Source organism: Thamnophis sirtalis, unplaced genomic scaffold (assembly GCF_051295495.1).
Source record: "Thamnophis sirtalis isolate CommonGarterSnake01/CBP01778 unplaced genomic scaffold, rThaSir2_p1.2 scaffold_4, whole genome shotgun sequence".
In the NCBI taxonomy this organism is placed as follows: Eukaryota; Metazoa; Chordata; class Lepidosauria; order Squamata; family Natricidae; genus Thamnophis; species Thamnophis sirtalis.
The window spans coordinates 52,276,456-52,299,853 of NW_028261384.1; the positions used below are offsets into that span (position 1 = coordinate 52,276,456).

The window sequence follows — 23,398 nt, forward strand, 5'->3', positions numbered from 1 at the left end:
TATGTTTAAAAATAAAAATCCAATAAAACATTTTTTAAAAAGACTTCTAGGAAGTTGTCCCCTAAACAAGTCCACTGGGTGCAATACTTCAAGCAGTTCAACTTTGTGCTACAACATATTCCAGGCGAAAAAAAATAAGTTAGCTGATGCTTTATCAAGAAAATCCCCATTCAACAGCCAACAGGAGGAAATATTGCATGCAGTCATACCCCCTTTGCAACCAGCAGCTCAAGTCACTACTAGCAGCCAAGCCTGGAATTGTGATGACCCAAAAGTAGATCCGATGACTGCAGTCCTTAAGTCCACTCTCCCCACTGACCAATGAATTGAAGACAACCAAGGCACTCGAACCCTCCAGGATGGGTTAGTTTGGAAGGGATCTAAATTGTGTTTCCTAGCCAGTTTAAGGCTACGGGTACTACAGCGCAGTCATGACTCCCAGCTGACTGGTCACTGGATTTTTGAAAATCCTTCACTGAGCAAGAAGACAATTTTGGTGGGCAAAAATGAAAGCAGACCTGGAGGACTATGTAAAAAGCTGCTTCACTTGTGCAGCATGAAAATGAGACCAGGAAAAGCCCCTAGTTTATTCCAACCAGTAGCCGACCCTAGCCGACCATGGGAGGAAATTGCCATGGATTTTATAGTTGAACTCCCCGAGAGTGGAGGGAACATTGTCATTTGGACAGTGATAGATCTATTCTCAATTTAAAATAATTTTTGTTCAGCATTTTTTAAATATTAAAATCACAATTACACTTTTACATCTTTCCATTATCGCTATTCTTTTTATAATTTCAAATTTTCCATTCTAAAGCCTATTGCTTTATACATATACCTTCTTATTTCATGGTTATTCATTTATATAAAATATACAACATTTACACCTCTGTTATGTTCTAGATATATACCATTTCCTTTTGTTATTACTTTCTATGTATTCATTATGTATTAATTTTATATCTCTTTCAAGCCAATTATGCCACCTATTCCATGTCTTATAATACTCTGTTTCCTCTTTGTCCTTAGTTCCATCGTTAATTTATCCATTTCCACATATTCTAGCACTTTTTTTTATGATCTCTGCATTTGAGGGGACTTTTTTTTGTTTCCAATTTTGGGCGAATGTAATTCTGGCTGCAATAATTGTGTGAAGCATAATATATTGCATTTCTTTACATATCCCCTTTTATTATTCCTAGAAGGAACAGCTCTGGCTTCATAAATATTTTTTGTTCTGTTATTTCCTCCAACCATTTTTGGATTTTTTTTTCCAGTACTCTCTGGCTTTGGGACATGTCCACCACATGTGGTAGAAAGTCCCTTGTTGATGGTTGCATTTCCAGAAATTTGGGGGTCTATTGGAGAACATTTTGGACAATCTTGCTGGGGTAAATGCCACCTAAAAAAACATTTTGTAGATATTCTCCATATATACAGCTGACATCATCAATTTATATCCCCCCCACACAATTCTTCCTGATACTCCAATTCAATATTGTACACAATTTTTTTTAGCCCAGATTACCATTATTTCCTTCACAATTTCCTCCTCCATTTTGAATTTTAAAAGGCAATTGTACATTTTAGTAATCATTTTTTCTTCCATCCCTTTTACTATTTTATCCAATTCCTGTTGCTCATTTTGAAATCAGTATTGTTCTAAATCCCTTTTATATCTTGTTTGAATCTTATGTATGGCCACCAGTCTATTTCAATTCCCTGAAATTTTAGCTCTTGGTTTGACTTTAGTTTCCCTTGCCCATCCAATAGCTCTTTGTAGGTCACTATGCTGTTCAGATCTATTATGTTGGGGTAAATCATTGCTTCCATGATTGATATCCACCTAGGAATTTTTGTGTAAAAATTTCTTTTAATTTTCATTAAAATCTCTAATGGAGCGTCTCTCACCTGGTGTCTGAAAATATTTATGGGCTTTGTTCTTTCCCTCCCAGATAAAGGCATGCCAGTCCAGCTGTAAATCGTGGCCTTATATTGTTAATATTCTTTTATTTTTGAGGATTATCCACTCTTTGAGTCATGTTACAGCTGCTGCCTGGTAGTAAAGTTCCCAATCTGGGAGACCAAATCCTCCTTTGATTCTAGAAACCTGTAGGAGTTTTAATTTTATCCTAGCTTTTACCCCCAAACCAAATGAATGTTAAAATTATTTTATTTAATTCTATGAAAAAAAATCCCCAATTTTATTGGTACAGTTTGGAATAAGAATAGAATTTTTGGTAAATATTCATTTTCATGGTCGCAATTCTTCCAAACAAAGATATTTATAATTTCGCCCAATTTTCCAAATCTTTTTGTATTTGCTGTAATAATTTTGAATAGTTGTCTTCTTTTATAGAGAAGCATTTTGCCAACACCCAAATTCCAAGATATTTTGCTTTTTTACTATTAGTATTTCCAATATCCACTCTAACTCCTCATTTTGCCTTTGTGTAAGGTTTTTGGTTATTATCTTAGTTTTGTTTTTATTTATTTTTAAGCCTGCGACCTTACCAAATTCCTCTATTTCCTGAATTAGTATTTTCCCTGTTTCAAGGGGGTCTTCTATTATAAAAACCATATCATCTGCAAATGCCTGTGTTTTATACTCTTCTTTTTGGATTTGTAACCTTTTATTTCTTCCCCCCCCCCCCCCCGATCTGTGTTAGCAAGACTTCTAACGAGAATAAATAGGAAGTGAGATAGTGGGTATCCTTGCCCAACCCCTTTATTTATAGTGACTTTCTCTGTTAGTTCTCCATTCACCATTATTTTAGCTATTTGGTTTGAATATATTGTCTTGATCATTCTAATAATTTTTTCTCCAAATTTCATACTAGTTAATTGTGTGATAATAAACTGCCAATTTAACTTATCAAAGCTTTTTGTGTGTCTACCAGTACTAATGCTAACTGTTTTTCTGGATGGGCTTCATAGAATTCTAATAAGTTGAGTATAATTCTTGTATTATTTCTTAATTGACTTTTGGGTAAGAATCCATTTTGGTCTGAATGTATAATTTTATTTAATATTTTTTAAAGTCTTTCCGCTATAATCATTGTAAATATTTTATAGTCAGCATTTAGCAGCAAGATTGGCCTATAATTCTTAATCAGTTGGTTCTCTGTATCTTCTTTTGGGATTAATGTTATGAATGCCTCAGTCCATGAGTTTGGCATTCTAGCTCGCTCTAATACTTCACTATACATTTCTAACATAATTTCATCAAAAGGTTTTTGAATTTTTATATATATATCTGCGGGAATCCCATCTGGTCCTGGTGTTTTATTATTATTTTTTGTTTCTTGGTTGCCTCCCTCATCTCTGTTGAGGTTATTTTACCATTTAGCGTTTCTCTTGCTTCCTCTGATATATTTTGCAATTTTCTCTCTTGTAAGTAATTTTTAATTTCTTCTTCTGAAAAAGTTTTGGATAATATTTCCCCTCCTCCATCTTATAATACAGGTTCCCATGTTCATCCTATCCTTGCTGTATTAACTTTTTGTTTTTTTTATTTCTTCAGCTTATGGGCCAACCATCTTCCTGGTTTATTTGCTGTTTCAAAATAGTTTTGTTTTACCATTTTTATATTCCATATCATTTCTTCTTGTAGTGTTAATTAATTTTATTAAATCTCTTTCTTCTTTAATTTTATTATTCTGTGGTTCTTTCTACAAAGCAGCCTCCAGTTCTTTAAGTTTCCCCTATAATAGCATTTTTTTCCTTTTCTCCTTGTTTCTCTTTGCCGTATATGCTATTGTTATACCCCGCACATACGCTTTAGTAATGTCCCATAAATTTTGTAATGTTGTTTGTTCTTTCTTGTTCTCATTGAAAAAAATATCCAATTCCTTAGCCATCATTTGTACATATAATTTTTCTTTTACATTTCTCTGATTTAGGGGCCATCTTGCTTTTTCCTCTGACCTTTCCATTTTATCATTAATGGACTGCCCGTGTATTAATGGTCTGCCCATGTATTTGATGAAATCGCTATTTCATCTGTTGTTAATCAATTGTGGGTTCATCCATGCCATGTCTATTCACAACCACAAACTATGAGGGTGGGAAAAGAAAGTATTTTTTGTTTTACTTGGATTTAACTGTCTGCATGCATCTCTTAAGTTTAATTCTTGCATCATTTCACAGAAGGTACTTGGTAGTTGTCATCTTTTCTTTTTATTTTTCTTTGTTCTCCTGTAATCTCTTTTATTGTCTGCCACTGTGTTGAAATCACCTAATATACAGATATTTTCCCAATCTAATTCAATTATTTTCCTATGTAGTTTATTATAGAATTCTTTTTGTTTTGTATTTGGCGCGTAGATTGTCACTAAAAGGATTCATTTTTTATTTGTTGTTATTTTTGTCATTAAAAATCTTTCTTCTTCATCACTGAATATTTTTCTCAGATTTAGCCAGTCTTTTATGTGTGCCATAATTCCTCTTTTCTTATTTTGTGCTAACGCCAAATGCAGTTTTTCTAATTTAGGGAATTCCAAAATATTACCATTCTTTGATATGCACCTCCTGCAGGCTGATAATATCTATATTATCTGCAGGCAGATAATATCTATATTTTGTCTTTTAGGTCTTGTTAATGTTGGTTTTCATTTGGCAGGTGAATTGATGCCATTGAGGTTCAGAGATAGCATCTTTATTTCGTCTTCCATCTTATTTGTATGTGGGGTTTGTCCTTTCCTCATTCTTGTCTCAGTTTATGTTCTTGTCCTGGCTCCTTCTCTCTCCTTCTGTTTCTCTTCATTCCCTTATATCTTGTTCCAAGAGTTTTTCCTCTGATGTCTGGTCCTCCTGACTCTTATTTTCTGTGGGGGGGGGGGGAGAAAAAAAAGATAGATCTATTCTCTGCAAGCTTATTTCATTGCTTGCTCTGGGTTACCCTTGGCTAAAAAACTGGCATGAAAGTTCAAGCATATCTAGAGACTGCATGGAGTGCCTCGCCGAGTCATTTCTGACCAGGTAATCCAATTCACAGCAAAGTTCTGGGAAGAATTCCTACAATCGATTGGATCCTCTCAAGGACTGAGCTCTGCTTTTCCTCTCAGTACGAACAGAACTCTGAAATGAACAAATGCAATGGTGGAGCAGTATCTGAGATGCTATGTGCATTATCAACAAGACAATTGGGTGGATTTGCTACTGAATTAGCATTCAACATGGTCCACAGCAGCATCAGGCTAACCCCTTTCCAAATCACAAGCGGAATGAATTCAGCCCATGCCTGAGTTACCCAGAGAGCCTACATCCTCAATGACCCTAGTCGAATGGATGGACACATTATAACAAGGGTGGGAAAATACCAAACGAGCCCTCACCCAAGCCAAAGAGAAATACAAATGGCAAGCAGAGAAACAATCTCTTCAAGCCCCCTTTAAAGTGGGAGACCGGGTCTATCTGTTTACTAAGTACCTTATATTAAGATTACCTACCAAGAAATTAGATCCAAAATTCCTAGGATCGTTCCCCATAATGAAAGTAATAAATCCAGTAATTGTATAGCTTAACTTTCCCCATTTGTTAGGGAAGGTGCACAGGTGTTTCATGGGAGCTTGCTGAAACTAGCACCTAGCTCGCAGATAAGACCAAGAGATCAACCAGCTCCCAGGCCAATTATAGTATAAGCGGAAATACATTATGAAATGAAGAAAATATTGGACTCTAGAATGCACAGGGGTTGTTTACAGTATTTAATCCTTTGGAAAGGGTACCTTTTGTCTGAGGCCACTTAAATGAAAAGCTGGGATGTGAAAGCAGATAAATAGATTGGTGAAGCAGTTTCATAAAAAAATTACTGATAAGCCAAAGGGGCCACCTGGGCCGAGAAGAGGTGGTTAGAGAGAATTTAAACCCTTCTCCCTAACTCCCTATCACTTGTCTCTTTTCAGGACATTCTCATCACTTGAGATGAGGCAGCCTGTCACCCCGGATCCTTCTTTAGACTGACTTTGGTCAGGCTGCCACAATGGAAATGGGAGAGTAGCAAGGGGAGTAAACCATAACATTATTTCACATGAAATCAAGATCGGGCTGCTGGCACCTGGAGGGGAGTGAATGAAGTTTGGCGGCAGCTGAGATGGGATTGATTGGGCAATATGATGTGAATGTCACTGGACAAGGAGAGGGGGGGTGAGTTTTAGTGTGGGTGCGGGAAATGCGGAATTTCCTGTCTGTGAGTTTTGGTAATGTCTGAAATTTAAAAAAAGCATCTTTGGTAAAATTTTCATCTTCATTATAGAGATTCTTCCCAATAATGATTAATGTATTTTATCCCATCTTTGTAAATCTTATTTAATATCCCTCTAAAGGGGAACATAACTATTTGCAAACAGTTCTTTGTTTGTATTTGTCAACTTTACCCCTAAGTATTTCATCTTTTTCTCAAACTTAAAACCCAACTTTTTATTCAATATATCACTATCCTGAAAAGACATATTCTTAGACAACATAGCTGTTTTCTGTTTGTTTATTTTGAAACCCACCAAAGCTCAAACTCATTCAGTTTCCTTATCAGGTGTTCTATATTATTTTTTGGATCTTGTAAATCATCTTGCTGAATCATTTCTTTGTTCGCTTTGAAGTGCTGACATCAGAGACAGTTAAAATACAGCCACCAGCCCCTTGTAGCCCCCTCTTCATTGTGGAGGAAAAGGAGGCAAGGAGTATTTTGGGGGATGCCGTTCCTCACGGTATTTTTGGTGAAGTGCTTAAAGACTGCGCTGATCAGTTGGCTAGAGTCTTTACCAGGATCTTCAATCAGTTTTTATCCCAGTCCACTATTCCATCTTATTTGAAGTTTCCACCATTATTACACTGCCATAGAAGTTCCTTATCAATAACCTCAATGGTTCCAGACTAATGGCATTCACTCCTATCATCATGAAGTGCTTTGAGAAATGGATCTGTCTGAAATTTCTGATCTTCTGCATACATTTGATAAACACTAGTTTGCATACAGAACAAATAGATCTACAGTGGCTAAAGCCATCACTCTTCACACTGCTCTGACTCATTTGGAACAGCAAGAGGGAGGGGCTATGTGAGAATGCTTTTTGTAGATTTTAGCTCTGCATAGACTAATATCTAAACTTATGAACCTTGGGCTTTCTTATTCAATCTTCCTCTAGATTATGGATTTCCTATCTGGTCACTCCCAGAGGGTCAGATTAGATAATCATATTTCTTAAGCCTTTATTCTTAACATTGGTACACCACAGGGTTGCGTGTTGAGTCCCTTATTCTATAATCTTTATATACATGACTGCATTCCCATTCACACTAATAATACTATTATTAAATTTGCAGATGATACAATAGTGGTGGGACTAATGCAGGAGGGATGAGTCTGCCTATCGAGATGAGATGGACCGGTTGCTTTCCTGGTGTGAAGACAATAACTTGATCCTTAACACCAATAAGACCAAGGAGCTTATAGTGGACTATAGAAGAAATAGATCATACATCCAGCCCTTGGCTATTAATAGAGACCAAGTGGAGCAAATGGCTAGTTTTAAGTTTCTGGATGTTATCATAAAAGAGGACCTGACCTGGGTGCTCACATTGCAGCACTGGTCAAAAGAGCCCAGGAGAGATTATACTACCTGAGACTTCTCAGGAAACAACAACTGAATGAAAAACTGCTGGTGACCTTCTACCACTGCACCATAGAGAGTGTTTAACTGACTACACTTGTGTATGGTTTGCCAATTGCACAGTGGCAGATAGGACAGAGCTCCAGAGGAGTAACATCATTGCCTAGAGGATCATTGGTTGCCCCCTCCCCTCTTTGGAAGAGCTTTATAGCTCCTGCTGCCTTAAGAAAGTTCAAAACATTCTGAAAGATCCATCTCATCCTGGGCATCCTTTTTTTGAACTATTACCATTTGGCAGATGGTACAGGACAATAAAAACAAGGACAAATAGGCTGAAAAAAAGCTTCTATTCCAGAGTAGTAACTATATTGAATTCTATTGTATAGTACAATATTAATTAAATATCAGCGGTTTTCAATTCAGTTGTATAGAATGTGAAGGATGTGTTTTTTTGTTTTTTATGTATAATGTACATTGCAGATGGCATTTAATTTAATTGGTTTCTGAATCAATGAATGTGTTGATAATCTCATGGTAGCATCACAACCATTCTCTAGACATATAATTCTTAATACTTTTTTCTTTATAAGTTTGGATTTCAAATGTACTTATTCTATATGTCAGTTTATTTTCAAATAAAGCTGTCAAAAATATACAATGCTTTTAAAAAAACCATTCTATTTATAATATGGCATACAAAGATAGTACAAAAGTAAATAGCAAAATTAGGGAAGAAAAAAGGGAAATGGATAGTGGGGGAAAGCAAGGGTAAAAAGAAGGCATTGATTTCCGACATCTTTGGTGCAGTAAAATAAGGCATTAACATCTAACCTCAACTTTTTACTTTTATATAATAATATAAACTATAAACTCTTTCTATAACAACATATCTATCTAACTGGTAAAACCAAATCAAAGTTTCATTTTCAAGCACAAAGTCCAGAAGTGGTTTTCAAGTAGAAATAACAGTATTTGTATTTTTTTCTTTAATTAAAACAATCAATTTAGCCATCTCTGCTAACTCAATCATTTTTTGCAGCCTTTCATCCATTGTGGAAATCAAGGCAACTTTCCATTTCTGTGTATAAATGCTGCCATCAGTATATATAACATCAGAGTTCCATCCCCCCCGCTATATATGCCGTCAGCATATATAACATCAGAGTTCCATCCCCCCCCCTTTTCCCCCCTCTTTAAATCCAAAAGAAAAGTCTCTGGTTTTCTTTCTGTATTCACTTTAAGAATTTTCTGTATTAAGATATGAATTCTACTCCAATATTTCTTTGCTTTATCACAGGTCCACCATAAATGATAAAAAGTCCCCTCTTTGCATTTATATTTCTGGCATTCACTTTATACATTCTTGACAATTTATCTGGAGTTAAATAGCAACAATACATCATCATAAAAAATTTCTTTTAAATTATAATTTAATGTACATTTTATACCTTTATTCCACATATTCTCCCACTGTTCAAGCATTACATTATATCCAAAGTTCCTTGTCCACTAAATATACAATGTTTTACTTGTTCATTTTCCAAATTTAAATTCAATAACACTTTACAGACTTTAGCAATAATATGTCCATATTCTTTTTATCTAATTTAAATCTTTCTTTCAATTGTAATTATTTAAACCAATAAACTTCCATAAACTTACAAACTTCCTTCTTAATCTTTATACCTCTTATCTTGCCTGATATCGCTATTCAAAACTTCCAACACTAAAATAAACAGCAAAGGAGACAAAGGACATCCTTGTCTTGTATCCTTTTTGATTTCGCATGAGTTAGTCAAGTCACCATTAATAATAAGTTTTGCTTGCTGTGATGTATAGGCAGCTTTGAACCCTTGAATAAAATTCCCATCAAAATTCAAAAAAATACACAATACTTTTTTTATGAAATGCCCATTCTGTAAAATAGAACAAAAATGAGAAGATGCATCATCTATGCTTTCCATTTGCTTTGTCAATATATTTTGAACAACCAGTTTGTACAATAAGTGTAATGTATGGGAATAATAATAATTATGGTATCAAGGTTCCAATACATCCCCAGCTGTAAGAATTCCAAGGCAGGCATATTCCTCAAATAATAGTTTATTGGGACATATATTGGCTCAGCCTTGGTAGAAAACTGGCTCTAAGTCCCACCCCCCAGTTTTGCACCCAATTAAAATAAAAGTTTGTCTCTCCCCACCACCACCAAAGTCACCAGTCACATGATCCAATCAGCACACAGTCCAGTTGCTAGGTGACCTGAGTTTCCACATTCCGAACAGCTGCAGAAAGCTCCTTGAAACATCCATAGTAAATGAACATTGCTACTTACCTGAACATTGCTTCTCATGACATCTGCGGGAGGGGCCACCGGTGGGATATCATCAGTGCTGATTTGTTCAGAGACAAGTGGAAGTATGCTGCAGTCATGCTTCTCCTCCTGCCCCAGTTTTCTCCAGGTCGCAGCAAGTAGAATGGTCTAAAAAAAGAAATCACAACAAGGCCACCCCCTCCCATACTAGTCCGCTACGAAACTAACTAGGGCAGGACATGGCCTCTCCCGCAGATGTCATGAGAAGCAACGTTCAGGTAGGTACTAACCGTTCTCCATGGCATCCTGCAGAAGAGGCCACCAGTGGGATGTACTCAAGCTACTGTCCACAGGGGACTGCGAACCTATGAGATTGTAGCGGCCATGGTGACCACTACCTGCTGCAGTACCCTGCATCCGAAAGATGCTTCGGCCGACGCATAAGCATCTAGGCGGTAATGTCTAATAAATGTTGTAGGGGAAGCCCACGTGGCCACCTACATATGTCCTCAAATGGTGCCCTGATCGCCCATGCTGCCATGGCAGCCACACTTCTAGTCGAGTGGGCCATAATACCAGGCGACGGAGAGTGTCCCTTTGTCTTGTATGCCAAGGAGATGGTTCTCCTTAACCAGTATCCAATTGTGGTAGGGGTGACCCTCGCTCCTAGAGTCGCCAGTTGAAAGGATACCAGCAACGCCTCTGATCTGTGAACTGGAGCTGTGCATCTCGGATAAATTCATAAAGCCCTATGAACATCTAGCCTGTGCCAGAGGCACTCTCTATCGTGAGACAGTGCCGGACAAAAATTGGGCAAAACCAACTCTTGAGCTCTATGAAAAGGTGTGTTTACCTTTGGGATGAGAGAAGGATCACCCTGTCCTGGTGGAAAACGCACAGGTCTCCTCGTGAAGAGAGAGCCCCTAGCTCCAAGATGCGCCTGGCCGACGTTATAGCAATAAGGAATGCCACCTTCATTGTGAGGAGCTGAAGAGAGACCATGCGTATTGGTTCAAAGAGAGGTCCCATAAGTGCCTGTAGTACTACTGGTAAGTCCCATGTTGGGAAACAATGGATGGTTGGAAAATCTAGATTTGCAGCCCCTTTAAGAAATCTCTTAATAACCTGTAGTTGCAATAGCAGGAGGTGTCCCTCCCCCGGGAGCACTGTAGAAAGTGCTGCTACCTGTAGGTGTAATGTACTGTGAGCAAGGCCACTGTCTAACCCGTCTTGCAGGAATTCCAGGACTTATGGTGCCGAGGCCTCAGAAGGTGTTATGTTTACCACTTGACACCACTTGATGAATGTCGACCACGTGGAGTTACAGATTCTCATGATCTGGATGTCTGGATGCCTCTAAGGTTGAGATGACTCTAGCAGAGAAGTTTACGTCCCTCAGGAGGCTCCGTCCAAGTGCCAGGCGGTCAGGTGGAGCCACTGAGGCTCCGGATGTATAAAGATCCCCTGACACAAACAGACCTCCTCCCAGAGAATTCTCCATGGTGGGGACGCTGACATCTGCACTAAATCTGCATATCACAGTCTCCTGGGCCAGTTTGGCGTAATCAGTATGACCTCCAGCCCCTCTAACTATTTTCCTGAGGGTCCCCGGGAGAAGGGGAAGGAGGGGAAAGGTGTAAAGGAGTCCACTTGGCCATCTGCTGTGTAGAGCGCCCGTGTCGTCTTCCCCTTGGGTGGGGTATCTGGATAGGAATCGAGGGAGCTGAGCATTCACCAGGAGCGCAGAAAGGTTCACCACTTGAGTCCTGAATGGGTGACAAATGTGACGAAACAAGTCTGGATGGAGCTGCCACTCCCCGTGGTCCACAGTGGCCCGACTGAACCAGTCAGCCTGATGGTTGGCCGTCCGCAAGATATGATACACTACAATCGAGGCCAAGTGTCTCGAATCAACTTCTGGAGATTGGATCGACGGTCTGGAGATAGGAAAACCATCCCTGCGCCCAAGTCTATAATTGCCCCCAGATGCAGGAACCTTATTGTGCACATGAGATGACTTTTCGGGAAGTTGAGGGAAAACCCTAAATCCTGCAATGTCTGAATTGTAAGATGAAGGTCATGGATTGCTTGTTTGTGAGACTGCGCCTGCACCAGTGTGTCATCCAAACAGCATTGGAGCCTCACCTGGATGGAACGTAGGTAGGCTACCAACACCACTAGACGTTCATGAACGACCTCGGGGCCAATGCCAACCCGAAGGGAAGCACCCAATATTGGTAATGAGATCCTGCCTGAGCAAATCTGAGGTATCTGTGATGGGATGGCAGTATTGGGATGTGAAGGTACATCTGTGTGAGGTTTATTGACACTAGGTGATCCCTCCATCTGACCCCCTGAAAAATGGACCGCAGGGAGGCCATTTTGAATTGTCTGTAGATGATGTACCTATTGAGAAGGTTCAGATTGTGGATCGCTCTCTACACCCCGAGTACTTTGGGATGACAAAAAGGTGACAAAAAGGTTGGAGTAGAACCCCAACCCCTGTTCCTCTGGCAGAACCGATTTGACTGCCTAAATCTCCAGCAGATGCTGAATCGCAAGTTTCATGAGTTTTTTCTTCACCAGATTCCACGAAGGAGGGAATGTCCTGAAGAGTTTGGGGGGGGAGGAGAGAAACTCCAATCTGAGCCCCTCCCAGACTGTGGCAAAGACCCAAGGGTCCATTGCAATATGTTCCAATTGTGTCGCAAAATGAGACAGGCGGCCGCCTATGGGAAGACTCAGGTTTGAGTCACTAGGGTGCAACCACCACCCCACCACCACAAAAAGGCCATTTGGGCTGGCTCTGAAATCTGTTCCAATCTGGAAAAGACAAGTCTGGTTTGATTACGATCAGTTCTTGGGGGAAAATACCTATGCTGATGGTACTCTATTTCATTGGAACCGAAAGAGGTTGTCTGTGATACGGAGCCGAACAGTTCTTCTGGCGTTTAGGTGCAGTGGGAAGCACTTTTTTCTTATCCTTGTTTTCAACAAGGATGAGATCTAAGGATTCCCCAAAAAGGGACTATCCCGTATATGGGGCAGACGCTAGGTACTATTTGGATTTGTTCTCTGTCTGCCAGTTCCTCAGCCATAAAAGACATCTGGAGGCTACTGAGGCTGACAAGACATGGGATGCATACTTGACCGAATCAAGGGTGGTGTCCACCGAGAACTGAGTGGCTGCTATGACCTTGCTAACATCCTTCAACATGTGAATGTCCTCAGCAGGGATTCAATCTTGCAGCTGCCTCAACCACAAAAGAGTGGTTTGATTGAAAAAGGAAGCAGCTGCTGCTGATTTGATGGCCCACACTGACGCATGAAAGGCTTTACACAAGGTGAGCTCTGCCCTTTTATCCTTGGCCTTGAGTTTGTCTGCGACATCATCTGAAACTAAAGCTGAGGAAGTCATCAAGGACGTAACTAGGCCATCGACTGTCAGACCTGAAGGGCCTGTGAGAAGCCTTAGTCCATGTTGTAAAAACAATGGTCATTGCCCCCTGGGTTTGGAAAGACCCTGGGGTGAGATCATTGATTTTTAACCACCTCAAGGAACAAAGGAGGGGAACCTCCTCCTTGTCCATGGAAGCTTTGGAAAACATGGCTTGAATAGGATCCTTGCGAGTATCTGCAGGTGCAGCAGTGGTACTGCTGCCTAGTTTGGTGGTAGCCCTGGCCTTAATTAAAAGTGGTTTGAAGAGAGAAGGAGGAAAGAAACCAGTGAAGGCTGGAGGATCCGGTGTCAAGATCTCCTCATCTTCTGACAATTCTAAGTCTCAGTGAAGCTCTTCACCTGTCACTGACCCCTCACTGGCCAGCAAAAGGGACCCTGGCCTGTGATCTCCGCCTACCTGATTTTCTGCTGGTTGACCCATCCTAGAATCTGCATGGGGCTGTTTGGTCCCCCTCAGCCTGGCTCCACTGATGTTTCAATCCTGAGGCTATGCCCTGGGAGATTGCTGAGGCAATTATTTTTTGCAAACTCTCTGGGAGGTGCTTTAGTGCCTCCAGGTCATCATAAGGATCCTCTGCCACAGGTGGTTCCGATACCAGAAGAGCCAAGGTAGGCCTGGAGAGAAGAAAGTCTTGGGGTGTACCTTCTAGGTAATTTCCCATGACATCCCTAATAGCCCAAGATGATACAGAAGGGGAGGGAGAGATGACATGCTAGACCTCCTGTGGACCCTAGCTGGAGAGAGCTGGGGAAGAATCAGAACTAGAGGCCCTGGCTGGGGATCTGGACCTGCAGGAGGCTGGTCTATCATCTTGGGACTCCCTGAGGCGTTCTGCCTGAGCCACCCTCTTTTTTTAGGGTTAGGGTTATTGTTCATCATGGAGGGCAGCCCTGGAAGGGCACGTGGCAGTGGTAACCCTGGTGGCCTTAGTCCTGGAGGTCAGTTGGGCAGACCCTTCCTCCACCCCCAGGGCACCCGTGGGGTCCAATTCTCCCAACTGAGCTTCAGTCCTGGCGGCTGCCATCTTCTGGACCTAGATCCGATACTCACTGTGCCACTGTGGACAATGAGGCCGATAAGGCACCTGGCAGGAGCAGCAGTTATAGGGGCAGCAGTGAGCAGCTTTGGCAATGTCTTTTAGCCTCTGTTCCCTTCGGGACAAAAGTGATTATATTTGCAGCGATAGCTTCATGGTGCTGATCCAAAATGGCCACCCATCTTTTTTTCATTCTGGTTGTAAAATGGCCTCCTGGTTCACGTTATGTCTCTGGACAGCTCGCCTGCTTGCTAGTGTGCTATCCAGCATTTCTTGATGTATGGACCATAGCCGGGCGAGCTGCCACAGTTGTCTTTCTTCCTCCAGCTGCCTTGAAGCCACAATAGAAAACTCCGGGCTCCTCGTGGCTGGGGAAGTCAGAAACTAGCCGCTGGCACCCCTTGAGGCAACAACGTTAGATGGCCCCTGCTATCGCCTGCAGCCTTCAGTCAATTCGGAATTTGGAATAGTCATTATGCAAATTAAACCTTAAACTAAACTTTTCCTCATCTCAATGGAGGAGTAAAAAAAAAAAACAGCCTATATGGACCAAAGACTGAGAGGAAACTGTGGCAGGATGAGTAGAGGCATAGCTGCAAAATATTTCCACTCAGTCACTGGACCAGTCAGCACTGATGATATCCCACTGATGGCCCCTCCCACAGGATGCCATGGAGAATAGGAAGATAATGCAAGTAACAAGGTCTATATTCTATTTTGCCCCTATTTTGTCCCATTGCTCTATTTTATTTGAAAGGTGACAAAATGGGTGGACTTGTTTGCTTGTTTTAAGCATTGGGGATTTGTAGAATATTGATTTAATAAGTTGTGCCATCTCATAAAATAATCTGCAACTATGCTGATTTTTGCAAATTACTAATAGAAGGAATTCCATTTGCTGCAAATTGGGTGGGGAGAATATATATGTGAACCTGAGCTTTCCTGATGCCTATCCAGCATCTTAACTGCTAACACACTGATTATATTTACTATTTCATTTTTTCCAGTGTCTATAATTTGCATTGAGGAGGAAGGATTCAGTTCAGTTTTTTTTTAACAGTAGGAGTAGGTAGCTCACAAATAGTTTAAATTAGTTCGTTGCTTCATTCAGCACAGAATGAAGAGATTCTTTCTTCCAGTCATATAGTAGGATGAAAAAGCAGATCCAGATTTGAACTGCAGCAGAAAGCAAAGTGTTGGACTATTTTTTCACATGTGCCATCCCAATATCCTGATCTGAAATGGAGTTCTTCATTAGCTACTTTTTACGTAATAGTTGTAGTGATAGATTTTAATTGATTAGTCAGAAAACTAATTATTACACCATCTTAAAATAGGTTTAAATAAGTTCATCTCCTTTGCAAGCCATCTCAATATATCCTAAAAAATGATCCCTTAATCAGGGAGCCTTAATTATGAACTTGGTAATGCTGCTAATTTACATTTACTTCCCAAAGGAGATCAGACAATCTAATATTTATCCCACTGAACTATTCTAACTAGTAAATGTAGGTACTAGGTTTTCACTGAGGCATACTGTATAATAACAATCAAATAGAGAGAATACATGTTTTCAATAAATGTGAACTTTCCTTTTTTTTAAAAAAATTTAAATGTTTTTTAAAAAAACAAAGTGAAAATAATCTTTAAAAAAGGAAGAGCAAGAAATCAAAGAGAAAGCTAAGAATGCACAAAAAAACCCCAAAAGAAAAATAGAAACAAAGATGTAGCTTCCATTCTTTTTTACATTTAAAAGTTACAATTAAAATTTTACCTCTTTATTCAGGGTAACTTCATTCCTGTTTTCTTTATATACTTATCCTATCTAATCACCAAAATCATGAATCATATTGGAGCAGAATGGGGAAAGATGCCTTTGTTTTCATTGATCCCAAAGTATAATTTGTCTCAATATTGATGAAACAACTATTTTTTTCTTCATTCTATCAATAAATGGATGATGTTTGTATAATTTTTCTAATGTTTCTGTCTTATGATTTCTTTTCAGCAAATCAAATTGGCTGCAGAGTCTCTGAAAGAACACTAGGATGAAAACTCAACAGTTGCAGAAGTATATTCTATGCCCTATACAATATTAAGAACAAGAAATACATTATACTTTCATATGATATCAAACTAATGATAACAAGGATTTTATCTTTATTCATCATAAAAATCCCAGTGTAATTGTTTGCACATTACAATATACTCCATAGAAACTGATTAAATCCATTCTTAAATCTTGTTAGAACTCATAACCAATACTCTGGTTTGCAATTTTTTAAAAGATTCTTATGCTAATTTAATAAGCATAACCATAAATAAGAACTGCATCTTTGGAATGTAACAGCAATATATACATTGATATTCCTGGACATCTTCATGTTAAGAATATTTTGTCACTTTTTGTAGAAGGTTTACTACCTACTCTGTATTGAAGAAGGAATTAATTTTGTTTTCTGTAAAATGTAATACATAAATTTCAAGTTAGGATACATATACAGTAAGAATGCTGTGTCAAAATATGTACTATAAAATGTGCATGCTGTTTTAACTTTAATGATTATTCTCCATTAAAATGATTAATTTCAAAGAACTGGAAAATATTTGATTTGGCAGAAAGCTCAGTTAACTTGATTCATTCCCAAGACACACCCTGCTTATATAAGGTGTTTACTCAGATTTTATTTTCCTGGTTCATTAAAAATAGGCTGTGGTAAAGAATAATTTACTCTATCAGCAGAATTATATTAAATGGTTTGTTGTAATTCCTATTTTCCCCTTCTGTGTACTGGAGCATTCGTCTGTACCAAATGCTTTTTTTATTTTAGTGTAACTTTTAAACAATGGTAGTCTTTATGGCCAACATTTCTACCCATTGCACTGTGATATAGCAAATAATGAAACAGAACTTACTTTCTGATAAAACATTTTGCAAACAAATTGTAGCTTATTAGTTAACATTTCTTTCCATCTCTGTTGTAAATGGAAGGATGCAGTCCGCTTTCCTTGCCTCCCTGTACTTGCACACATATATTCATTCTAGGCCCCTTTCATCAAACTCTGCACTGAACATGCACCTTGGCACTCTTTTTCCAGCCTTCCTAAGTTCACATTACATGGCACCTATCCACCCCAATTCTGGACTTCCTACTATTTTCATATAGCACCTTTGTACTCTTTTCCTGGGATTTCTTCCTCTTTCTACCTAATGACCTGCATGTCTGGAGTTATAACAACTAGGACTGTCTAGATCGTTGCTGCTAAACAATACAGACATGTGATAATGCACTTTATGACCTTATCTCTTAGTGATGGCAAATCTGATTCGAATTGTTATCATAAGAACTAACTCTATTAATAATGATTGAAGTCCATTATAAATACCAATTTCTCCTACTCAACTCCAGTAATAGCCACTATTTTCTTAATGTGGAAAAGAGATTGTGGATTTGCTTAAATTTTGTATTAAGTTCCCAGAAAACCCCATATGGATTTATCCATGCAGTCACTAGGACTCAAGATTGAATAGAAGATGCATTAACTTTTAAAGATAAGAAAGAGAAATAAGCTGGTGAATAAGCATCATGCAATGTAAAAAGATTACACGTGGAAAAACTCCCAGTGCCATAAGCTTCATTAAGACCATATTACTGTCAGTTTCAATTGTTTTTATGGTAGGATTACTGAAAATATCATCAACATACTACACTGCAAGATGTTTGCATCAATGTTAGTTGATTCCCATTCCCCATGTAAGAGTTCCCTCAGAATGTGTCTTCTGCTACATTTGTCTGCAAAGAATAAAATAGGTTATCATACTCTTGAAAAAATATTCCAATACAATACAAATACATTTGTTGTTTTATTCTTGTATTTTCTATATTATAATTTGAATATATTTCACCATCCATCCCAAAGGTGCTTTTTTCAAAAGGCAACTGGACTTTGTTTTTCTTTGAAAATGTTTTGCTTCTCACCCAAGAAGCTTATTCAGTTCTGACTGAATGGTGGAAGATGAAAGGATTTATATTCTTTGGAATTTATATTTCATCCTTCAACAGTCAGTCAGAACTGAAGAATCTTCTTGGCTGAGAAGCAAAACACCTTCAAGGAAAACAATGTCCATTTGCCTTTTGAAAAAGCAACTTTGGAACAACCATGACCTGTATGACTGAGAATCCCCAGACATTTCACCATGCGGCTTCTTTCAAATACACATATCAATTATATACACAGGAGGATTTAATCCTCTGTAGTCTATGCTGTGCTCTACATCATCATCAAGACATGCTGACCTATGTACTTCCACAAGTAGTTCCTCTTGACCATCTTCAGTCTATAATCAAAATTAGCCTATTTGAGTAAGATGGAAAGGATTTGGTTCAATTATTTAGAATATTATGCGGTGTTCTTTCCCTACATTATTTTTAAAAATTAAAATTTTCCTGCAGCACATTAATACAAATTGGAGTTTTAGGGATAATTATGGTGATTATAATCACACCTACGTACATTTACTGCAAAAATCCCAAAAACTACTAGTTGGCAATAACAAGATATAACAAAGTGAATATTTTTCTGCCAACTATTTTTTTTGCAACTAAAATATGCAGTTTTATGTGGAAAGAATCACAGAATAAATATATTGCATTTTTGTAGATCAATGTGAAAAATTGAAAACTGTATTTCAACATTTATGCTTATGCTTTGTAAATCTAAATCTGACCCCTGACCAGTGGTGGGATTCAGCCAGTTCACACCACTTCAGGAGAACCAGTTGTTAACCTTCTGGGCAGTTTGGTGAACTGGTTGTTGGAGGAAATCATTAAGGCAGAGAATTAGTTGTTAAATTATTTGAATCCCACCACTGCCCATGACTGTTGTGCAAAGTTTGCCATCAACCGTATTATGAAGTACGCTGATGATACAAAAGTAGTGGGCCTTATTCAAGACGACAATGAGTGTGCTTACCAAAGGAGATAGAGGGTTTGGTGAACTGGTGTAATAAAACATTTGAAAAACTAAAGAGATCATCATAAATGGAACAACTTGCCTCCAGACGTTCTGAATGCTCCAACACTGGAAGTTTTAAAAAAGAGAGATTGGCCAACCTGTCTGAAATGGTATAGGGTTTCTAGGTTCATTCCAACTCTTTGATTGTCGATTTCAAAAAAGACAGGCACAACCACACTGTATAAATGATCCACCTGTGGAAATGGTCAATGTTCTCTCTAAGCTGCGTGGCTGTGCGGCCACGCACATGGCAAGAAAACAGCGCACAGCCGTTTCCAACTGCTGCACAGGGTCACGTATTTGCTGGACACGGACTGCAGAGTAGCCGCAGAATCGTGATCAAAACCCCCTCCAGCTAAACCTTTCCTACCCAATGTACCTTGCTGAGCAGGTGGCCTTTGCTGTAGGAGTCTTGATTCTTGAGGTGCAGGGCAGAAAAGTGACATGGTTGAGGTGGCTCAGGCTTCCTGGAGCAACTATTTTACACCATACTATTGGGACTTTCTGGGTATTTGGCGCAGCTTAAAGGGAATATTGCCCAGTTACCAAGGGGGGTTGCTTTGCAACCCTCTGTTGGAATGGAGGGAAGCACACAACACAATGCAATGAGCATGTTATGCAAAACTGTGACATGCAAATGGTTAATAGCATGTTTTGCTCTGGGCTGCCGGGCAAGAGCAGGCACCTCCCCTCCATCCTCACCTCCTCTCGGACTCCCTCTGCCTCCTCCTGAGGCACTGAGATGCTGCTGCCTCTTTTGCTGCTCCTGGTCATAGCCACCAAGGCTGGGGGGGACATGGCACCGACCAGGGGGGCCTTGGATGGGTGACCAGCAGACGTGGCGGCAGTGGTGCATTATCCCACCAAAGCGAGCCGACGAGCACCACCAGAATGGCAGCATCGGGACTGGCAGCCCGGCGGCCGAAAGGCGCCAGCCTTTGGTGCCTCCATCAATCCTGGGCTCTCCAGCCACTGCAGTGAGGGCTGCCCGCACCGCAAGGAGAAGCAGTGCAGTGTTTGCCCCGTGGACTTGCCGGCTTCACTGGATCACGTGACATCACACTTTGTGACCACATTACTGAGTGATAAAAATTCCAGTCCCACGTTGTAATGAAGGAGTACCTATATGTGATAACTCATTGGGATTTTCAGTCATTGAGAATATTTTCGCTTTTAATCTAATTAAACTTCCTATCTGTCTAAATTAGTGACTTCCATAGTTAAATCATTTGGAGCAAACTAAAATCACTACTTTACAAACAAAAGGAAGGTGTTTTTTTATCTTATTTTTTATGGTAGAGTCATTTTAGCAATCTATTTATATTTGCAAGTAATATGGAGTTTGTAGGAGGAGTAAGATTTGAAAAAAATGTGGCTAAAATATTTTTCACTTCATTTTTTTAGAGTTTTGGATAATGCAATTTCCTATTCTGTTTAGCTATTCATTATTAGAATGTACTTTTTCCAATAGCAAGCAATTTCTGTGTGAGCAGTCATGAAAAAAAATAAGATTTTATGAGTCAAATTATTTTTTCATATTAAAAATAATAAAGTTTAATGTTTTGCAATTTTGGGTCAGTAGTTACTATCACTAGTTATATGCAGAATTGTCTCCCAGAGTTCAGCAGTAGTAGGGTACTGAAACCATTTGTATAGAGAGGAACAAATTGCCACAAATTTTTAAACAATCAGCAAGCATTGTTGAACATACAGGCAATAAGTCCTTGAGTTTACAAATTAATGATAGAAGAAAACTGTTAGATGTGAATGAGACTTTATGCATGGGGATTTTAATCATTTTACTCATTTAAAATAGCAATTGCATATAATACATTCACAGAAGCATACAGTGTATAGACAACTTTTGCAATTGAATGTGAAATTAAAATGAAGTATATCAAACATTTACTATTTTAATATTACAGGTATTAAGTGCCATTCATATATTCATTTCAAAGCTCTTTTTTATTTAATCCAACATGAATTTGAAAAGATAATTGTAGTGAGTTTGCTTTTGAACAAGCTTGCAGTATTATAAGTGATACTGATATATAATTTTATATATCATTTATATATTTATATTTTAATGAAGCGGGTACCATGAATAAACATAACTTTGAGTTTCAAATAACACTGATTTCGTTGTTGTCTTGGGTGATATCTGTGAAAAAAAATTCAGCTGCTCAAGCATGAAAATGTGCCGTTCAAACACTATAGTTTTCCGCCCACACTGAAAAAAAATTAGAGGGAACATTGGAAATGGTTAGCATTAAAATTTCTGGATGTGCAGCTAATGAGTAGGCTGGCTTGGTCACTCAACAGCAAGATACTGGTGAAGTTGACACAGCAGCGCCTCATGCATTGCATGAGAAAAGTACATCTTTTTCCCTAATCCTTACCACTTTCTATAGAGGGACAATCAAGAACATCCTGTCATATTGCATTAAAGTCTGGTTTGGAAGCATTACTGCTTTGGACAAGAAGGTGGTGCAGAGAGTGGTGAGGATGGCAGAAAATATTATTGGCAGTTCACTCCCTTCTGTCTGGGATATAGTATATAAGCGTTGCTTGAACAGTATTGTCTGGGATGCTACGCATCTTTTTCATGACCTGTTTTCCTTGTAACCTTCTGAGAGGAGGTTTCATAGTATCAGAAGTAGAACATCCAGATTCAGCCACAGTTTTGTTCCATTATCAACCTTGTGAACTATCAAGCTTCCTCTTTCTGCTATGTATTCAAGATGGGCAGTGATTAATATTTATATGTATTTATATGTTACGAGTATAAATATGTACATATGTATGCATATAGCATGTCTATATGTCTGTTATGTATGTATACACTTTTGAGAGCAAGCAACAGTTTCATTTTTTATGTGTGCCAAAATGCCCATGGAAAAAATGACAATAAAGGTAAATCTTATTGTCAACAGACTTATTTTCTATTTTCTACTTTAGACCTCAAACACTTACAGAAGAAACATATTAAGAGAGAAAAAATGGTATCAGTAAGCTTATAAAGAACTTCACAGTATTATACATGCATACTTTAAAGATTAAATAGAAATTGAATGTAGAGTACATCCTGATAGTTTAATACATTTAAAATGTACAAAAAATGAGTTCAAAAAAGGAAACCTACCAGATAATTGATACAATTATGCCGAGCATATTATAGATTTCAAATCACATTTTGGATTTAACAAATCTGGTTCAATAGGGCAAACTTCCTAGCTTACAGGAAATTTAATTGCATATCATTAGAAATAGTTTTCTGATATTCCTAATATTAGACATCATTTTGTATATAATTCTTAATTGGAATTGGGAAAAATATATAAAAATACTTGTCTCCTCCCTCACCCCTTTCAATCATGTCAAATTTTTGCAGGCTGCCTGGATAGGTCCCTACAGCTTTTATTAGTAAGGATTTTCAGAAGGGACCTGCCATTGCTTCCTTAGGGTGGAGAGAAAGTTACTAGCCTAAGGTCATCCAGCTGGCTTGTGCATAAAGGAAATTAGAACCAGTGGTGGGATTCAGCCGGTTTACACCTGTATAGCCAAACTGGTAGTTAATGTGTGCAGTTCAATGAACCAGTTGAATCACTATGCCCGACTCAGTTTTGCAGGTCACTCCTGCCCTTCCAACCCCTCCTTGCCTCGCCCAAATTATCCTGAGGCATTTCAGTGATCCTCTAACTGGTCCCCCGGCCCCTTCCAAGCAAGCGGTGTCGGTGCAGGCAAAATCCCAAGGTAACTCTGACAAGGCACTTGGAGACAGGAGTTGGAGCTAAGCTAACTTTCAGGCCTGAAGTCATATTCCTTTTAGGATCTTTGGCTGCCACACCTCTTTCTTTACTACTGTTTCATTAATGAGGAACTGGGAGGGGGAATAGTAAGGAGTAGAATTGTAGAATGTGTTGTTGTCAAAATAAAACATTCCTTTCTAGAAGCCCAAGGT

At 38.9% G+C, this 23,398-nt stretch overlaps 1 protein-coding gene across 1 annotated transcript in view; it reads left to right on the forward strand.

Annotated features, from left to right (window-relative positions):
* The window catches only part of ANO10 (anoctamin 10), a 138,705-nt gene extending 120,463 nt beyond the window's left edge, over positions 1-18,242 (forward strand). The window contains exon 14 of the mRNA XM_087712906.1: positions 16,430-18,242. Coding sequence (XP_087569032.1) covers positions 16,430-16,468 — 39 coding nt within the window. The 3' untranslated portion in view covers positions 16,469-18,242. The remainder of the gene's footprint in view (positions 1-16,429) is intronic.
* The last annotated feature ends 5,156 nt before the right edge of the window (positions 18,243-23,398 follow it).